The sequence below is a fragment of the Tetrao urogallus genome (assembly GCF_951394365.1).
Source record: "Tetrao urogallus genome assembly, chromosome: 1".
NCBI lineage: Eukaryota > Metazoa > Chordata > Aves > Galliformes > Phasianidae > Tetrao > Tetrao urogallus.
Window position 1 is genome coordinate 146428276 of NC_136813.1, and position 20751 is coordinate 146449026.

The 20751-nt window shown below is 41.8% G+C and overlaps 4 protein-coding genes across 4 annotated transcripts in view; 1 reads left to right on the top strand and 3 right to left on the bottom strand.

Annotated features, from left to right (window-relative positions):
* Positions 1–288: 288 nt before the first annotated feature.
* Positions 289–8735, bottom strand: WBP11 (WW domain binding protein 11; the record flags this gene model as incomplete). The annotated part of the gene is made up of 11 exons (XM_079549743.1): positions 289–722; positions 1419–1601; positions 2208–2519; positions 3159–3260; positions 3874–4068; positions 4829–5028; positions 5553–5686; positions 6813–7009; positions 7209–7302; positions 7815–7846; positions 8672–8735. 11 exons carry the CDS (start codon positions 8733–8735, stop codon positions 289–291), a joined length of 1947 nt encoding a protein of 648 aa, XP_079405869.1.
* Positions 8736–12650: 3915 nt separating this feature from the next.
* Positions 12651–13328, bottom strand: SMCO3 (single-pass membrane protein with coiled-coil domains 3; the record flags this gene model as incomplete). The annotated part of the gene is made up of 1 exon (XM_079547932.1): positions 12651–13328. One exon carries the CDS (start codon positions 13326–13328, stop codon positions 12651–12653), a length of 678 nt encoding a protein of 225 aa, XP_079404058.1.
* A 2895-nt stretch (positions 13329–16223) lies between these two features.
* On the top strand, positions 16224–17045 carry LOC306944393 (uncharacterized protein C12orf60; the record flags this gene model as incomplete). Its single annotated transcript, XM_079532896.1, has 1 exon — positions 16224–17045. One exon carries the CDS (start codon positions 16224–16226, stop codon positions 17043–17045), a length of 822 nt encoding a protein of 273 aa, XP_079389022.1.
* A 639-nt stretch (positions 17046–17684) lies between these two features.
* The window catches only part of ART4 (ADP-ribosyltransferase 4 (inactive) (Dombrock blood group)), a gene marked incomplete at both ends in the record, with an annotated part of 7076 nt that continues 4009 nt past the window's right edge, over positions 17685–20751 (bottom strand). The window contains 5 exon segments of the mRNA XM_079532926.1: positions 17685–17773; positions 18420–18876; positions 18880–19139; positions 19142–19145; positions 20098–20149. Of these exon segments, the coding sequence (XP_079389052.1) occupies positions 17685–17773; positions 18420–18876; positions 18880–19139; positions 19142–19145; positions 20098–20149 (862 nt within the window).

A 20751-nucleotide genomic window follows, 5' to 3' on the forward strand; every position in this document is an offset into this window, starting at 1 on the left:
GCACCATCACCTCCTCCAAGGAACTGGGAGGACTCAAGGGAAGCAGAGTTGCCTTACTGACTGTAATTCCCTTGCTCCAAGTGGACACGCTAGCTCTGAAAGGAAATACTTGGCTGCACCTCACCTGCAGCAGTCTCTACTCAGAGCATACTGGCAAGCTAACCTATGGGTAGTAGGGAACCTTTCCCTGTCATGTGAGCCCTTTCATTGCTTGCAGAAAGACCTCTCCTTCTTCCTCTGTGGTGGCCTGATCTGTGCTCAGAGGGCAGGAAAGCTGATTGGGACAGGTCAGAGAAGACCTTCCATTTCCTTCATGAAGGCTTCATACACATCATCCTTTGTCTGTACAGAGATAGGGGCAGACGATCCAGCCTTAGGGGCAGCTTTGGTTAACGGGAGAGCAGGCTCATCATCCTGTTTTCTCTGAGAGGCAGCCAAGGCCCCTTTATTCTCCCTGCGCACTCGCAAGGCAGTGGGCACAAAGCGAGTGATTTCAGCCTTGGGGTTAGTGATCTGTGGCTTGGCACTGATAGTAGCCGTGGCCTTCTTCTCAATGGTGGCTGCACTGGTGTCATCCGCCTTGGGACGCTGAATCAAGCTGGGTGGGGCACTCAGAACACCAGGGTTTGGAAGAGGAGCTGGTGGGTAAAGCCCAGGCGGGGCAGGTCCTAATGGAGGCACCAGAGGTGGCCGCAGCATGCCTGGGCGAGGAGGAGGGATACCTGTAAAGAAGAAGAGAAAAGGTGAGCTGACTCTACCTGGGATTCCTAAAATCTCTGGACAAAAATAATGCACAGGCTCACAAAGCCAAAGATTGTCAACAAAGTGCAGAGCCGCTGGCTTTAGAGAAGGGGAAACAGGGACAAGTATTGCACCACTTGATAGCTCCCAACAAGAAGGTAGAAGGAAGCTGAATTAAGACAAGAAAAATGCTCAGCAGACTTGGGAAGCCACGAGAGCCTGTGTATTGCTCTCCTTCAATTTTCAAAGTTAAAATCTAAAAAGCTTCCTTAATGATTTATCCCACTGGAATTTCAAAATCAGAAGCACTAGCCAGCAAAACAAAAAAATCACAACACACTATCTCCTGTTCAAAAACAATGCAGCACACGTTTAAACACTGAAACTTTTTATTATAAAAGTGCCAGATCTCTCACTACCAAAATATGCATAGCAGTATGGAATTATTTGTTATTATAAAGAAATGGCATCAAGGAGCAAACCAGAAAGAACCTAAGGGCATACCTTTAGCTGCACATACAAGAACGAAGGCAAACTGGCAGTAGGGAACTATTTAAGGTCTAAAGGAATATCTGATACTCCAATTAGATATACTGCCTTGATCACCAAAACAAACATCATAGAGAACTGGGAAGACAAAGTAGGGAAAAAGCTGGCTCCGAAGCACAGCACTTTACCTGGGGGGGCAGGAGGTGGCAGGCGAGGAGGGGGTCCACGTGGAGGAGGGCCTGGTGGAAGACCAGGTGGGGGACCAGGGGGAGGGCCTGGGGGTCGCCCAGGCGGGGGACCCGGTGGTAGAAGTCGAGGTAAAGGCCCACGCAGTCCTGGTAAACCAGGAGGTCTCAGGAAAGGAGGAGCTCCTGAAAGCATACACGTAGGAGAAGAACTTAGGTTCGTGGATACAAGAACAATCCCACCTGCTAATACTGAAGATTCTCAACAGGAACTTCAGAGGTGTTCTCACACTAGCCAGCTGCCTGATTAAACCAAATCTTCTAAGATGTCTCAGGAAAAGGCAACAGTTGTAGAACCAAGAAAGCTTCTTGGTTATATTCAAATACAAATATTTTCTCCATCTTCAAGAAAGGCTTTTCCCCATGTATTGAAACAACATTGAGAATAAAGTATGGTTATCCGAACTTAAACAGCTAGAAATGAAAGTATTTTAGTCTCTTCAGGCTGTGATTCTGGCCTGAGAAGTACAGAGTAATTTCACTCTATTGAAAATAGCTGCTTTGAGGTTTGAGGTTCCCCTTCTAGGGGATGTCAGAAACAAAACTGGGGGAAGACATTAAGAAAACCACAGACTGACCATGGAAGAAACCTCACAGGTCTCAGCAAATACCACACTGGGCTTCTGTACTTAATGTGTAATACGCCCTGCAGCTTCATAACCCCGACACCGATAAACCATCTGTAATACTAAGAGCCTGCATTCTTCAAAACAAATCAAATTAAATACTCACCAGGTGGAGGGCCAGGAGGAAGGCCAGTAGGTGGCCCTGGGGGTCTCAGTGGAGGGGCTGGAGGTGGTCCTAGTGGAGGTGGCCCAGGCATAGGAGGTGCCTGTATTTGACCCGAAGCAACGGCCTGTGAAGACTGCTGCTGCTGAGTTGAGGCTGCAGTAGATGACCCAGTCTCTGCAAGAGCTTCCTCACTGTGTTGCTGTTGTTGCTGCTGCTGTTGTGATGTGTCTTCAGACTCTGAGTCATCTTCCTCCTCTTCTTCTTCTTCTGAGTATTCCTCCACTTCTCTCCCTTCTTCTGGGATTTCCTGACCTGAAAGCAGACACATTTATAAATATCAGTCCACAAGTATCAACTTTGTCAACATAAAACACTAAATAAGAAAAGAAAAAAAAAGGAAAAGTTCACCTCAAAGGAAAGAAAACTGATGATATTAATACACACAAAATGCAAAAAAGTACTACATAGTTCTGCTTTCCTGGGGGTACTGAAACTTCTATTAATAAATCTGAACACCAGTTATTTGAGTTTGTGGGAGATACATTTTTTGTTTGTTTGTTTTTTATATTTAGCCCCCAAACTAGACATAATCACCACTTCTAAGAAACCCATCTTCTCCCAGCTTCCTTTCCTCTCCTTCCCCCCCAAAAAAATACATGAGTGTCTTTGTGTCTATTTAAAATGAAAAATCTGGACTCTGTGGGTTAATACCTTTCTTCAAAAGGATATTTTTAGGAAGTATTGAACCTTGCAGATTACACGCTGAGCACACTAGGCTAAAAATAATAATCTAAATTAAAACCAACCACATTTTACATTCTTAGTAGATTTTACAGCATGGCAGTAGTGCATTTACCTCTATAAAACGGAATTGTGCAAATTAAGTTCACCAGGAAACCTTATCTGCAAATCTAATGGTAGGGATACGTTGAGAGGAAGCATATCACCCACCTGCCATTCGTAACATCATGGCCTGGAGTGGAGTCAGTTCTTTCATGTTCTTCTTCTTCTTCCGTGATTTCCCAGGCATGTCTGCAAACCGTACGCTGTGACCTGGGGAAAGCAAAGCACAGACAAAAAAAAAAAAAAAGGCAGAGGGAACAGAATAAATCAGTAAATATAAAAATAAAATACACATATATTAAAACACAAAAATGAATGTGTGTATGAAATACATTGAAGTCTTCCACTTGACACAGAAAATACATCATTATGACATAATGATACTCCTAAATAAGAGTTAAGAGCCATCTTCTTCCCAATCTTCTCAAGATTTGGTAACCTAGGATTTTCTGTCAATTGGAATCCTTTTAAACAATCAAGAGAAATCATCCAAAAGCATTAACAGTGCAGCCATCACAGAAGTACTATTCAAGTCACCAAAGAGTGAGTATATTTTACAGTAAGCCTTAATTTTTCATGGAGTCCTTTGCTATTTCAATGCTTCAGGTGAAAAATGTTGCACATTCAGATAGTGAACTTCTTGGTAGTTTCCATTCATTAATAAAATTGTTCAGGTGGAATTTAAGTGACCTAGAACAGAGGTCATTGGCTAAACAGACTACTTTTTTCCCCTACCCCACAGTAAGGAGAACAGACAAAACACTGTTTAGTAGTACTTTTCTTCTGAAAACTCAAAAGCCCAGTCCGTGAATTCCCATCATACCTGATTTCTTTTCTTCTCCACCTTCCCTCTCCTTGTCATTATCACGATGTGGGAAGTCCTCACCTTCACTGTCTGCATCTGACCTATCACTGTCACTATCATCACTACTCTCATCATGCTTGTCTTGATCCATATCCTCAGGATAGCCTTCATCCTCACTTGTACTGGACATATCATCATCATGCCCTCGCTGCCCTGTGAAAAGCAAAGTATTAAGAAAGACATGAACTCCAAGCACGCTGGTGTGAAAGGCAGAATATTATAAGATCATAGTAAGAAAAATCTTCCTAGCAACAGAGTGAACGTATTGTCAAAATTTGCTATTTAACACATTCTTAATGTATTCTGGGGAGCATATTGGTAAGGTTTCCTATTAACAGTTGATTAACTGGCACAGTAAATAAGTGAAGGGAACTGAATTACACAACTTCCCCCTTAGAAATACTTCAGTCCTTTTTGGTATGCAGTGAGGCTGACATTCCCATTTGTAGAAGTTTCTATGGAAAATACAGTAACTGTTTAAAAATGCATCCTCAGATTTGGTGTTACCTTTTTTGTTTGTTTTCTCGGGTTTTAATGTAAGGTGGGGGGCAGGGGGAAGATTACTTTCTCTGCAAATACACACACTATCTCCTTAAAAATAGAGTAAAACACATTTCAGCCTCGCTAAGACTACATGGGAAAACTCAGTTTACCCAATATAACGAAAAAGTATCTGCAAGCTAAAATTAAAAAATACAGCATTTAGAAATACATTCAACAACAAAACTGCAAATGTTATGAAATATATTGGAATCACCTCAGGATTGCAAATCACTCAAAGAGTTCTTCAAGTAGTACAAACACTCACATTATCCAGACAACACCTTATCTAGAGTGCACCATGTTCACAGCAGTACTATTCACAGCAAAACAAAGAGGTCAAGAACCCAGAAAGAGACAGGAAAGTCCTTGCCTGGTTCGGAACCGTAAGAAACGTCTTCCTCTCGCCTTCGAGGAGCCACCTCCAAAGCAAAACCCACTTTACGACCATACATCTGTAGGACCTGTGGTGGGGGTGGTCCTGGAGGAGGTCCTGGGGGCTTCCTGCCAGGAGGTAAACGTGGAACACCGAGCCCAGGAGGAGGAAGCATAGAAATAGAACGAACTGGTGGTCTGGAAATAAGACAGAAAATGAAAACCAGAAAAATCACAACAAGAAACAAATTGCTTATGCAACAAGTTGGTGAAATTATTCTACTCAAAAAAAAAAATATATATATATACATGCATAGGAAGAACTAGTACTAGCTTGAGAGCCAGATACACAAATAAACTAGGAGTTTAAACTGAATATACTAGCAAGACAAAAAAAAAAGCCTGCCTGACAGATCAAGGGGTATTCACGTTCAAACAATGAGGCAGGGCTTTAAGTTTGATCAGTAAACAGAAAGACAAAAAGGTACAAAATACTACCCAAATCAGTTTAAACAGAAAGTCTAATAGGAAGGAAAGATTGAGGTTTTTTAGTCAAAACAGAAAAAAAAAAAAAAAAAAAACCACAAAAAACCAATTCACTCCCACAGAATTTCCAATTTCTGCTTCTCAATATTACTCCTGCTTCCAACCCCAGCTCTTTCATACTAAGAGAAAGCGTTCCTGTTTTTTTTCCCCCCTTCCAAGCATCCTTTTCCTCTTACCCATAGGCTGATGTCTTCTTGAGGATAGAAGGTGGCTGGGCCCCAGGAAGGGGAATGTCTTGTATAAGGATGTTGGAGGGAGCATGAGGCATGTCAGGTAAAGGGATACTTTCCACTTCAACATGCTGAGCATTCTGGGGGAAGAATAAAATAATAATTGAGTTCCACAGAAGCTACTGTACAGCCTTATTACCTTTAAGAACACTCAGCACATGGGACCTACCATCACTTGCCAAAAATCTGTTACACGGGCATGCTGCCTTACAGCAGTCAATGCTGCAGTAAATGCTTTCAGTACAAAACAAATCACACACACAGAGCACACATGAAAAGCTTTTGTCTTTCAGTCAAACCCAACCACATCTTCATCAGCTTTAAACCTTCTATCCCCAAAACAAAACAAAAAAAAAATGCAGGCAAGTATGCCTACACCTCCTGAGCATCCAAAAAACTTCAATCATAGGCTCGGCATGCCCTAGAAAAAGAAAATTTAAAATACTTGCACGTGTGCAACATTATATTTTTCTGTACAATTGGGAACAATTTCACAGAAAGTTCCTTAATGAATGACAAATAACCGTTTCCAGATCTAGATTTGTGTAATCAATGCATGTACGGATGTTACAGTTAAGAAATATACAGGAAAATTAGGCCAAAAAGGTTATCACACTAAAGAAGGAAGGATGGAAAGCTTACCCTTGTCCTGGGCTCACTGAGAAGACTCCGGGGGAGTGATCTCCAAAAGAGATCCTTCCCCAGTGGTAGTCAGCTCTTAAATGGGGTCTAGGAGAGGTGGAGCCAGGTTCCACCCCTTCCAGTTGCACAGGTGAATTGCCTTCACCTGTGCTCCCAGGTCTGACTCATTGCTCATCTCAGGTGGTCAGAGGTTCAGGCCATGATTTAGCAGTCCCCATACAAGATTTAACAGAAATACCAACTGCACACACTCATATGCTCTCTCTCTCTCTCCTTAATACAGAAAATAGATCCCAATATCGATCTGCAATGTAAGTTTTCCTTTAATCTAATCTATTATTAAATTAAATCTATGTAAGAGGGAGAAATACGGACTAGTCATCGTCCACACTGTCTTCACTGAAATACTCTAACTGGAGTTACTAAGAAACCTAGTACATGTGCTTAATATTAACTAAATATATACTGCTCTCTTATAAAGACCCCTTTTTAAACTGTTGCACCTAAAGAGAAAATGAAGAGTACACAGTACACAGTTACAAGCCTCAACATTAAAAGCATTACCTTGACAGCATCAAAATACTGGCTGAGTTGTGCTCTCTTTTGCTCATACTCCACTTCCAACTTGCGGAGTTCTTTATAGATGTCAGGATTCTCCTTCTCATAGAGCCGTAAGATACGCTCAAAAGTCTCACGGAGCTTTTTGCGTTTATCCTTTAGCACTTTTTCATTAAGCTGTGGCTGCTGCACTGGGTTAAACTCTAATCAAAGACAGCAAGAGCAAGCCAAAGATTCAGAAGTTACTCTACTCCACAACCACAATTAATGAAACAACTTCAAACCACTTTCAGTTCCTATTTTCAGGAAGTCTTCCGCATCAAGACCAATTATAAGTCACTTACACACTCAGTACTCAGTGTTTGACAGCTATCTTCAACACCCAGTACCTCCCCTGCTCACCCATCTCATCCAATTTTTCCATGTCCCGGATGATCTGCTTTGGGTCTTTCATCTTCAGTACAGCTGCTCGTACCATCATTCGTTGCTTTTTGTTCTAAGAAGATCAGAAATCAAGGAGATCAGAAAAGTGACACAGGAGAAAGAAAAGCTTTTTGCTAAATAATCCTCTGTCAACACTCCCAATCTAATAGAAAAAAGAAAAAGGCACCTCAAAATGCCTTGCAGATATTAACCACAGCACAAATCAGCAGGAGAGATATTCAAAACTTCTAGGAGTTGTAATTCCACTATCTCACTATTTACAGATGGTTCTATACTTCATACATTCCAATGAAGACACATACAATCAGTAAAATAAATCAACTGACAAAAACAGTAAAATGAATCATGCCAACAAATACATAAAGGTTTTTTTTGTTTTGTTTTAACTCAAATCCAGATTTCTGTCTGTGTTTTCTTAACTGTTTGGACAGTATATTCCTAACTAAATTTTACAAGATCAACTGAAACACTGTAGTCTATTCACCATTCGTGGCCCTTTATAATCACAAACATCATGCAAAGCACAGGGAATGCCAAGTAAATGTTCCAGATCTCTTTATGTACCTTTTTTAGTTCCCTCTTCCGAGCTTCCTTTCCTAGAGAGAGGGAAGAAAAAGAAAGAGAGAAAAAAAAACTTGAAACAGTGGCTCAAATCCGCAAACAACCTTTCCTTCTTCGGGATAAGCACAATTTCTCAACAGTTCATTCATTTTGAATTTTTCATTAAATAAAAGGAAATTTTAAAGCTCATCTTCCCACTGATAGACAAACACAGTATGAAATAGATATCTATTTTGTATGTTTCATGTAGAAAGAAAATGCAGCATAGCAGTCTTCAGGCCTCTAGAAGCAGCAATGTTTTTATACTGAAAAGAATAAGAGACAAAAAAAAGGCACAGTGATGCATGCAATTGTAAAAGATTGCTGCTGAAATGTAGCGTCAACAAGAAACAATGCCTTTTAAAAATATGCAGGCTTTGAACATGCATCTGAAACAAAAAATGCTCACAGTGGAAGTCTGGTTTTTCTGTTTCTATGTAGCACTGAAAATGCAGTATGTTACAAAAAAGGGAAAACCCCCTCCTGTAAACTGAGCCTTTGCAAAATGTGACATTCCATAAATTCTAGCCTCAAGTAGATTACCTCCACCTCAAGGAGCAGCTCAGCCAATAGTTAAGTATAAAAACTACAGAACACTGATAATTACAGTAAAAATTAAGGGAAAGATAGTGCAGAACAGCAACAGCATGCAAGCTAGTAGCCTTCTTGGAAACTTTTACAGCCAAAATGGAAACAGTACTTTTTGGGCTTGGGAAACTCAGTTCCCAGACAGAAGGGATGATCTTATCCTCAGAGAAAGATCTTTATCTGCTTGCCTGGGACTCCCCATTCCCTTTTGCTTAGTTTTTATGGGTACTTACGAGCCTGATCTGTGGGATTCATGAATTTCCCACTCTTGGTGGATGATGTAGATCTCCGCCCCATTTTGGCTTTTTTCTTCTGCTTCAAAATAAAACAACTGAAAAAGACCTGGAAAAGATAACCATAATTTCAGGTCCTATGCATAAGTAGGACACATGTGCTTATTCGTCCTCTTTGTATGAGTAGGTTGACAAACCAAAGAAAACCTCAAGTATTCTAAGATCATCAAATCCTACACAAGTTCAGGTATTCACATCAAAACCATCCTATTTTAATTAAGTACCACTTAACTACTTACATACAACTACTTTAAGTGCAGACTTTAAACAAGTCAGTTTGTTCTTCACCTCATGACTTGAACTGGGAAGCTTCTTGCTTTTAGAAAAATAAATTTGTATCTTATTGTATCCTTCCATAACATAAGCATGTCAGAGCCTTTCTAGCTTTCCACTTAATCGCCTAAGATACCTCTACTTCAAATGTTTCCCATATATATCCTTTTTCCTCCTAGACTTTTAGGTTGCCCTTGACTTCTCCCCTACCAACCATCAACCACCACATCCATCAAGAAGCACTCTGTACGCATTCTTTTTCTCCTCACAGACCACTACCCTTATGCTATCTCAATCTGCATCTGTTTCAAGCTGCATCACAATGACCAGAAAGGAAAGATTATTCTAATAAAGAGTTCTTTCGCACCTTTGGGCACTTCTTTAACTTACAGTCAACTGTAATAGCTGAACTACAGTCAGAGGCATTGCCTTTCTCAAAGAGAAAAACGTTCTCAAACCCTGATCCCAAATCCTTTTAGGGCAAAAAAGGAGGGTCCGCACAAGATAACCGGTGAAGGAGGAGGGAAAAAAATCAACCGACCCAACGTATGCTTCGTGAGCACTGGGGAGCGAGGCATAAAGTCTCCAGTGAAGCACACGAAGGCCTCCCCACCTCGAGGGATGTTGGGGGAAAGGAAGAAGGCGGCAGCGCCAACCGCCTTCCTCCCCCCGCTTCCTTTCCCTTTCCCTTTCCCTTTCCCTTTCCCTTTCCCTTTCCCTTTCCCCATCCCAGCTCCATCCCTTGTCTCTCACCACTCGGCCCGGCGGGGTAAGGCGAGGCAGCTCAGCTCCCTCCCGCCGCCGCGGCCTCTACCACCACCGCGCTACCCGCCGCTGCTGCGCCGCCATCTTGAACGGGGACGGAGTGGCGCGCCGCGGTAAAGCACGACCGTCGTAAAGCACGACTGTCGTAAAAGCACAAGTGCAGCACGGCGCCAACTCTATGATCTCGCTGCCTTTCTGGCACGCGCGGGGGTTGCCGGGACGGCGGCGGTCTGGGGGAGGGTTGGGAAATAAAACTCTGAAGAATCTGAATTGCTGTGAGACTTTTTCACTGTTTAATAGATGCTGTGAGAAATAAATGGAAATAATTTAAATCTTGTCCCTGTCTTTGGTTTGTGATAGAAGGAAGCAGGTGATGTTTACTGACACCTTCAGCAGCCACATGAGGCAGTTGGTTGCTTAGCAGTGCCTCGTTTTGGCTGCCTTCTTCATTGGGGTTGTGCTTATGTAGAACACGTCTGTACTATGCAGATTTAATTCTTCATTCTGCGTCCACACGCAGAGCAGGGAGGGAATACACGAGGGATGTGGTGGGAACACCTCCACCATGAGCATCCTTGACGAGTGCCATATCACTGGAGAGAGAGAGCTTGCTGAGCCTTTGCAGGTTGCCCGCTCCACATAGAGGCTGGGTCTCTCACTGTGCAATATTCAGCTCGGGCAAAGCGTTACCATGACGACCACAACTGCTTTCTCCTAGGGATGTCTGCTGACTAGTAGAAAAATATACTACACAACTGCCAGTGATATCAGCAAGTCCCATAGATTCTTTTTTTGCTGGACTAGGGGAAAAGAGCATGTGTTTCTTTTTAACCTCAGGGCTCCCTTGTGGGGGTGGGAGGTGCTGTACCCCACTGTGAGGTCAGCTCCCTGGGGTTCTGGCCAGGCTTCTGTGGGCTCACGGCCTTCTGCCCCATACGCTGAGGGAAAGGTTCCCTCCTGCTGGGCTCCAGCACCTTCAGCATCTTATGGACATGAGGACATCTCAGGCACCTGCTTTTTCAAGGAAGTCATCCTTCCACTAAGCCCAGCAGGATCAAGGATCAATCAAAAGGTGAATAGAAACTGTATTTTTAGGTTCTTCATTATGTATCCTGCTTCCACTGGCACTGCTTAGAATTTGCTTTCAAGAAAATGTGGGTAAGCTCTCTGAAAAGTACAATGGATTTGCTTCTGTTTGACTCCACTTTTCTACTACAGCAGTGGCTGACAATCTCACAGAGATACGTAGTGAGCTCATTCTTTTTCTCCCTAAGTTAGAGTGTAGATTTGCACACAGAAAACAGCAGGAATGAGGAACTCCTGCCTCTGCAACGCTCAAAATGGCACTGCTTCTGCAGCTGGACAGTTTGTACAGCCTCTTGCCTCTGAACAGCTGCCCCTAAACTGATTGCTGTGCAGGTCAAGAGTGAGGCTACATCACACATTAAACAAGATGCTTTGGGTCACCAAGTCAACACAAAAGCTTATGTCTTGGTAAGGCAGGGTTTTTTTGCTTCCTCTAAATTGCCTCTCCTGGGTCACACTGCCCAGCCTGTGGCTTGTGCTGGTCCCAGTTTTATCATTTCAGCAGTGGCCTCTCTGGCATTTGAACTTTGTCTCTTGAGAGCCAGCAGCTGCATTGCCATCTAGTGGCTACCACGTTAGTGAAAACAAAAGAGGAAAAAAGAAATAATAAAGTGGGAATAGTAGGAAAAAAAAAAAAAAAAAAAAAAAAAAAAGTTGTATATATATATGCATATATATATATACACAACACCAAAACAGATTGGAAGACGACAGTGGACAGCTTCCTTGATGTAATCTCACCCGCCTCTTCATTTTTGCATGCACTACCTAACCAGCATTTGATGCTGAATGTTAACAAGCATGTATGAAGAATTTATAATCTGCATCCATAATGAAGGATTTCAATATTTTTTTCTTGATTTGATTTGAGATTGATTTCTTATGATAATTTAAAAAAAAAAATCAAGTGCAGGAAAGAGAGCACTGAGAATATTTAGATATATTTTTATTAATTCCTAATTCTATATATATATATACTTTTTTTTTTTTTCAAAGAAAAAAAGCAAACCACAGCAAATCAGAGATTGACAGCAAATCATGCTCTTGCTTCTAGCTTTGTTCTGAAAGGTTGCAAAATAAGGCCATTTGGTGGCAAGTTGTGAAATATAGGATTAGAGTATTTTTGGCAGTCCCACACTGGTGACTCGTGAAGCTCTTGTAAGTAAATTTAGCGCATTAATAGGGCTGTAATCTTACAAATCCTTGTGTAAGCATATAATGCCATTTGATCAACAAAGTAGCCAGTGTGCACAGAAGCATCTACTTGTGAGCGGGCAGGAGCAGGACAATACTGATAACATGATGTTTCTCACAGCTAGATACATCAGGAGAACTACAGCTGGGTTCTCTCAACTGTTGGGCCTGTAGACCCATGATTTTTCTACCTGTTAATCTGCTGGCATTAGAGTTTATATAAAGATCTCTGGCTGGCTTCTCAGGCAAGAAGGCACAGGAAATAGGAGTTACATGTGCTTTAGCTAGTCCTTGTAAGCGCTTCTATGAATGGGGAATTCAGCCTGTCAGATTTAGTACAAATCCACACCAAGAGATCATGGTAACAGCCATCCTGGTAAATTCTTCAGGTGATTATATGGTTGTTTTGCTGAAATCGTATTCTTCTGTTATGATGTCATTTTGATGGAGAAACTCTGGAAGAGAAAAACTGTACTTTCTCACCACTTCTGCTCCAGCAGTGCTTATTACTGTCAGTAGTACCAATAGCATTTCATCTACAATCCATTCTGGAAAACAGGTGAAGAAAAAGTGCCGTGTATTTAAAGTGTTGCCTTTCCATTCACTGAACTTGATGTCTGACCAAAGAAGTCACTTCACGTATGGCACACTGGTATTTTTCTGATGCTTCTTTAAACTCAGCCAGGTGCTCCTCATAGCTCCTCACAGCTGCCAGCAGCTGATTCCTCTCTACAGCACCCAGAATGGCATGGAGAATCATTTCCATGCCGAGCCCAAGGATGGTAATGCTGATTCCTCCAAGAACAGATGCCCCGATCTGCGCAAGGAGGCTGACGAGTTTGCAGACAGTGATAGTGATAAGGTTGGAGCTAAGCAGTTTGACAGCTACCATCCCAGCAGTTGAAGTCACTTCTCCAAGAACAATGGAAAAAACTTTATGGGCTATTGCAATTTTCTCCAACTCAGGCTCTTTGATATCGTACAGCTTCTGGTACAGCACAGGCTCCAGCTTCTCCCTCATGTCACTATCAATCTTCTGTACTTGACACTGAATCTCACGCATCGCTTGAATGATAATATCACAGTTTTCTTTGACAGTGCTGCTCTCTCTCATCTTGATATGGGTGATAGTACACCCCAGGTGTGCATTCAAAACTCCAGCCAGCTCATTTGTTGCATGGAAATTCATAGACATGCAGTCAAGCAATTCCCGGTGCAGATGGATCAGTTCTTGTCGTCTCCTGGGGTTTTCTGGGTAAAGGAGGTCACTCAGTGCCATTCTTCAGGAATAAACTACTTCAAGAGAGAAAAGAAGGTTCTTGCTCTGTTTAATACCCATAATCCCATCCCTTAATAAGCAGTGAAATGTAGACTGCTTTGTCTCTGCCTCACTAGTTCTTATGCTTGGCAAATCAAATCCCAAGACATAGCTTGTACATCCATAAATCTTAAACACTGTTATGTATCCTTAACCAAATTATTCAAAAAGGACTTTATGAGACTTATGAACATGCTCAGAGCAACAAAGCCAGCTAACAATATGCAATTATGCATATGCAATAGTAGATTGGTAAAATGATATGCAATTAGTAGATAGGTAAAATGAACATGAGTCTTCCCTCTTTAGGAAACTGAACTAGTTCACTAAAGAACAGGAGAAGCTCATCTAGTCAGTAAAAACTAAAATAAGGTGTGGAAATGAAAAACCTTTTCTAGATAAACTTTTCTGTTGAAATACTTTTTTTTTAGTGACATTAGTGATATCCGACTTTTAAATGACTATAATGACTGTGCAGTCTGTGTCAGCATGAGGGTGTTTTTAAGCCACTGTAGTTTATTTCTTATCCCATTCAAGAGGAATATAGGAACTTTATATGCATGCTAAATCACATTTGGGAATTCATAGAAAATAGCAAAATTGTCTATAACAAACCCATCTCTACCCATATCACTTGCAAACAACACCTACTGTGTTTTCTTTCTTGGTATGTAGCCCCTCTCCCTTCACTGTTTCTTTCTTCAGTATTCCTAATCACATCCCTTAATAATACCATGAAGACCCTGTTGATTTTACACTGCCAAACGTCAAGCAGCTACAGGCAGCTGCCTGACATTCATTGTGCCATGTCAACTCCTGCAGGATGCCTGGGAGGACAGACTGCCTTGGAGCAGCAGGCAGCAACCTGCAGGGTCTGCCCTGCTCATGCAGCCACACTCCCTCTCTGTGCCATCTTTTAAGCCATCACCAGCTGCAAAGTAAAAATGATTTTGACTTTAGCACATGCATCTTACTTTGCAACGGAGCCAAACAATGAATGAGTAGGATGATTGGTTTCTTTGGTGATGCTTTTGCTTTCTCAACCCTTTTATTCCAAACCACTTTTATTGAGCCACTTTCAGACATTTCCAAGATAAATCTCTTCTTGTTCTCAGTGCCCACACAGCAGAGTTATAGCTACAAATAATCAAGTGTGGGAGATTAGCTAGATTTTTCTTGTTGAAAGATACATTTGTGCCATTTTTTTCCTTTGTAGTTCCTGTCTTATTAGTTAACTGTGATCCCAGCTGTATTTCACTAAACACATCTTCCCCAGCAAGATCATTTGGAAAAGCAGAATGATCTTAACACTCCTCTAGCCAACTTTTAGTGTTAGTGTTGAACTACAAGCCAGTTCTCTCATGATTTTTCCCACAGTATTTTGCACAGTACATTGTTGTTTCAGACACTTACCTTGTAGCTCTGCTAAGAGAATAAGCTCTTTAACTTATCTTTCTTAAGGCTAGAGGAAGCAAAGGTTACATACAGTAAAAGGTTTTGACTTAGGGAAACAAAAAGTCCTGCCAGCTCAAGGTACGATTCCTCATGCTTCTGGGATGCTGTTGGCTTGTACTCTGGCTCAGTGTGATATTAATACCTTCCACTTTGCTGATGCTAGGTTGAAAGATCATTTGTTAATCCCCATTTGTACAAACTGCAAAGACAAAATGTTCTAAGAGAAAGAGCGTTTCAATGAACATTTTACCTACTAGAAAGCTATGGAGAATACTGATAGCATCTATTCTTTATGCATGATTCTTTCAGCTTCCAATGATTTCTTTTGATTTTATGTCCCTTAAACGTAACTTATCTCTTATTCTTCACATTGACGCTTTATTCACATTCACTTTTTAGAGTTAGACAGGCCACACACATTTCCATATTTCTGTCTATTTCTCCAACTCCAGGCATATTTTTTCCCACAGGCTTTTTGAGTTAAACATTCAGACTGCCTACCTGGTTGTGCCCAAGTGCTCTTTCAAACAGCTGAATGTGTACAGGGCAGTGATCTCATCCTGTTTCCACTGTGTTTCTCTGGTGGTTTCCAGCGGCATGTGATGAGTCAGGGATCCAGAGCCTGGGCTTCAGCTGGGTCCTGCTGCCTGCCTGTTAGCCATTGATTTTATTATGTGATGTTTATCTGAGTTCTCCTCATTTTCTTCCTCATTTTCCTTTCCTTTTAATTTTAACACATTACAATTTATTTCACACTAGTTCACAATTGTTAGGTCCTCCTAACAAAGGCCTTTTTTTCCTGAAGAGAATAGGGACAGCATGAATCCATCTGCCTATGGCAGAAGAATCTACAGCCATTGCTGTAAGGGGATGGTATAACTTACTGTTCTCAGAACAACAAAAAAAAGCCCAAAGTGTAGGACATGTGAAGACTCCTGCAATATGTTTAATTTTGTGTATACCCACTACTATATGCAAACTGAAGGATTATAGTTCTGAGGATGATGTAATGTAGATTGTTTGAGAGGACTTAGACAACTTTAGACAACTTTACCAATAAATATCAAAGGTGAAAATAATTCATCTGCTATTTCATCTCCTCTACTATTGCTTTTCAGATGACATGCTGAGGGTCAGGTTCAGAACTCCTGCATCCATAAGAATAACCACACCTGCAGCTTCTGAAACCGTATTTTGCTGTCCATTTTGGTAAGGTTGACTAAGAGCTTTTTCTGTTTTTTTTTCTAACACTGAGGTCTTGTGGGGAGAGTAAGGTGGTTTGATAATTTGTAATATTGATTTCAAAAATGTGACATTCTAGCTGAAAATATTTGTATTTCCCCCTCTTTGTCACCTGTATTTCCTCTGTTTGCTTTTCAGAGCCAGACACCTCCTTCAGAAATGTTAGCCCACCTCGGTTTTAGCAGTGACAAAGAAAGGCTGCTGAAGGCCTGCCAGAATCTGTATGAATTAGTGTACATTTATGTCTCTTCAACTAATACAATATTCCAGATCCTCAATCACCAGCTTGGTACCAACTTCCCCACCATGACAGTAAAAGAAAACTTCAGCATTAAAGAGAACCTGCAGTTCCTTGTCAGTGCTTTAAAAGAGATGCAAGCCACAATGGAAACAAGAGACAGAGATGTACAGGAAAGCATGAAGCAAAGATTGTGTGCTAAAATTACCGGTCGCATCATCTCTCTACAGGAAAAAATGGCTGCAGTAAAAGATATCTATGATCATTATAAGGGGATTATAGGAAGTATCTTGGGCGCACTGGTTGCAGTGTTGTTAAAACATGATAATTTCCCTGGCACAGTCGAGTCTGCTATGGAGCAGTTACTGAGTTCGCCTGCTTTATCCCTCCATGTATCAGAACTTCTCATGGACTATGCTGATATCATTAAGATGCTGCAACAGAATGGGACACCAAGTACTGCAGAAGACAGCTCCTCCTCAGGTGAAACATCACAACAGCTCAAGCTTCGTTCTGTATCCTCCAACTCTTCGCTTTTTGCTTTCATACAGACCCTCCTCCGAGGACATAGGTCCGTAAAGAAAAGCCTGAAAGTAGCAGCTGATTGCTTAGAGGAGGCTTGCAGGGTGCTGAGGCCACCGTGTGAAGCGTTCCAAATCTTTGTTAAAATGATTGAAAACTGCATCCCAGCAATAACAGAAAAGTTGCAAGAGACACAAATGTGCCAACCTTGTCCACCTTGATTCTGTTAACTTTCACATAGGAAGGAGTTCGAGCAAGCTTGACTGCACACATTCAAGACATACCTGTGACAGCTGTTTCTAATCTTCCCAGTCCTTTTTGAAATGTGTACTTAGTGTCTCTGAGCAATTAGGAATAATAATAAAGTTCTGTCAATCAATTATTTGCAATTAATGGTAAAGCAAAGGAAACAAAAATGTGGTGTGAAATATACATACAAAACAAGCTAATCGTAAAATAATAATCATAAAATCTGTTCAAACTGTGCAGGCAAACATGTTTCAGGATTTCTGTAGCAGCAGCTGTTCAGTTTGCTAGAGCATGCTACTACATTTAAATAATTACATGATGATCTCTGCCATTGCGTGTGTCTATATCGGACGTCAGAAATACTGAGTGTCCGACAACTCATTTCAGTCCTCCCAAAAAACAAAGACACTCACATTCCCTAAGTGCTCTCATTTCTAATGCTAGCATTTCTCAGGTTTCTAAGGTTCTGTGTTTATTGACACAGGATTTCCAATGGAATGGCAGCATCAAGCTTTCATGGAGATGCTCAGAAAGCCAAGCAGTTCATCCAACTGTTTTTTCTTGTCTGTTATTCAAGTGTATATTTCTGGATGTAGCCAGAGAGTCAGTCATTACCTGGCCCAGCACAATAAAACGCCAACTACAATAAAAAGAATGATGGAGGCAGAGGCAGTAGATCCACTGTTCTTGATTCTTGAAGCTGAAAGAAAGTTGAGAGAGCAGTCATTTAAATCTCCTTTGACTGCCTAGGGCTTCCTGCCCTTTCTAAAAGCACCTTTGCCCTAAAAAAGCATTTCCTCAAATCTACCTACTATTCTGGCTTAGTGCTGAGCAAAAATTCTCATTCCAAAGGGACAAAAGCAGGATCCCATATTAGTGGTGCACTCTTAGGACAGGGCTGTGGAACAAACCCACTGAGGTCATACAACAGAAGAGTTATCTCGTTAGCCAGGAAACTGATACTGTGTGTTTTGCCAGTCAATACCTCTCCTGTCTTCTGCCATAGGAAGGAGAACAGGAATGAAGCAGGGTAGTTTTGTTTACATTTATTTGAGCTTGGCAGAGTAGTACTGCACTAAAGTCCTGCGTAGTCCTGAGGCCTGATGTGTCTGAACTCAAGTTGCCAGCAAATCTCATCTGCCCTTGCATTAAGGGAGGCTGGGGACACAATGCATGTGTCCTGCAGCATCCTTGCAATAGCAGATAACATAAGCAGAGGCTGCAAAGTGCCCTGAGGCCTGCTGTGCAGCAGGTGGCCCCCTGTAGATACATCTGGTGTGAGCTGGTGGAGCTACTGGAGACCAGGCTGCCTGCATCCCACCTGCTCAAAGGGGTATATACAGTACCTTCCAAGAGCTGGCAGCGGTACTTGCTGTAGTTCCCCACGGAATGCAGGTGGAGCCGGTTGCCATGCTGTGTCCGAAAGAAGTTTTTGACAAGGAATATCTCATAAGGGGGAATGAGGACTTCCTTCTCAGACGTGTAGTAAGAAAAGCCTTGCATAGCTGCTCCCAGGCAGGTTGTCACCGTAAACAAAGTTTCATTCCCAAATTTCTGGGCTTCATTCCAGAGGCGAGAAGTGGAGGTGAAACGGCCAAATCTCACCATGCTGCCAACTGTAGCCTCAATATATAAGTCCTTCACACCCCTGTGCACCCGGTAGCAGTGACGTTTCCCCACGCCATCCTTGCTGCTCTGCCACTGCTTCATTATCTGGATAGCTGTCGTTAGGTAAAAGTGAAAATATTTGTAGCTGAAGTTGTGTCTGTAATGCTCTGGAGACCTTCCTGCTGTGGATGTGGCCTAGTTCAGCTGAGAGTGCAGGGAAGAATTCATGGTGTAAGCCATGAGGACGGTGGCGTGACTATCATGCATCTCCCTCAGGAGACCTACAGGGCTCTTCAGCAAAGCTTCCTGAGCCTTCTTCCAGAGGTTCAAATAGTTCTTACTAGCAGCTATTTCCTTCTGGAAGTAGTCTCCCCTCTCCAGTTCTTCCATCATCTGCTCTCCGCAACCCAGGTACTGGTCGTCAAAGGAATGTAGAGCCATATCCATCATAAGGTGGATGCTGCCTGTATTGCAAAAGCAAATGATAGTTAACATCATAGGTGTGATTTTTTCTATATCTCTGTAAATGGAAGCCAGGCTTTCCCCTACCTTCTCCCTTCAGTTTTTCATTATTGACAGCAAAGGCATAGAAAGAAGGCATCTTTGACAAGCCCTTTATGAGCAACCTTTGGTTCAAGCTCCATTTCAGCAAATAACAACCAGAATGCTATAGTTCTTATTTTATGGAGATCAATGGCACTGAAGACTTATGGACAGTTTCCCTTCAAAGGTCAAGGGGATGGGGCCCATAGGACAGACCTACAGTGCATGAAGTTCAATATTCTGTTAATGGTTTGTGAGTGATTTTGAAGAAAGAAAGAATAAGAACATTATGTCAGTGCAGCCTGGACACATCTCACAGGAGAATCTCTTCTTTCTGTCTTATGTCCCATGGACATATTCTGGCTCCAGAGCAGGATGTTCAGTAAGGAGAAAACAGCAGCTCTGTGCCAAAACTTTTATTTGTCCATTCTGTCTCAGTGAGGCCAAATAGACTTGTCATGTAAATAAACATTAAAAACATGAGTAAGGTTTTACATAACCCAGTGCTATAAAAAGAAAATAATCTCTAATATATTTTATTTGTGAAAGGACACACTAATTATCCAATACCCTTCCTAGCGTCCAAAGTCAGTCTGGTCCACAAACCATATGAGAATTCCAATTATTTCTTAATGATACTGTGATTTCTTTGAGGGGAAGCTAAAATTCACAAGTTGTAAGTAGAGCAGTATGGTCCCATACAACAGCACACTGCTGTTGGCAGAATTTCAACTGAGACAGGCTGGAAAAGGAGAGGAACAATTCCACGAGAATTAATCCAAAGCTCCTAAAAGATTGTATTTAATTTTTTTTTTTTCAGTAGGATAAATGATTTCATCATTTCAAATAAAACACAGTATTTACTCTTCTTACCAGTCTTTGCAAGATCAGCAACAGAATGCTGGCCAGCAGAAGTACTGACGTCCTGGAGTCCTCCCAAGACATTGTAAAAACACTGAGCTCAAGCAGAGAACCCTTGCATTTGTTTCTTTCTCGCTTTTTTCTTGGGTTCTGGAGTTTGTATTCTACTCCGCAATTTTGGTGACAGTTCTTTAACCAAAGATCACCCAGTGGAGTCTTCAAGCAATTCAGATGTCCCTGATCAAGCCCAACAGTCAGCTTACTGGTAGAAGTGTGCACACAATCCACAAACAAGGGTCTGGATGCACTGAGACTTTATGAGTTGTTTCTTCACTCCAGCTTCAGCCAGTGCAGCTGCCCTTTGCCTTGATGATTCTCTGTATTCCAAGGTATGTTGCACTCTTGCTCTTGCGAAAAGAAGGAAACTGACTTGGAGAGATCTAAGACAGTTCTCTCCTGAGAAGTATAAGTCAAGTTGGGGTGGAGAGTACTCTCTGGCTGATAGTTTTGAAAGTCATTTTCGGTCTGTGATGTGCAGAGCTCTGATAAAGACTACCCAGAAATGCACAGTAGGTTGGGATCCCATCTGGAGGCAGAGATAACATAAATGTCTCTCTCCTCTTTAGCTTCTCCCAGTTCCTAATAGCGTGCTGCCAATCTTCCACC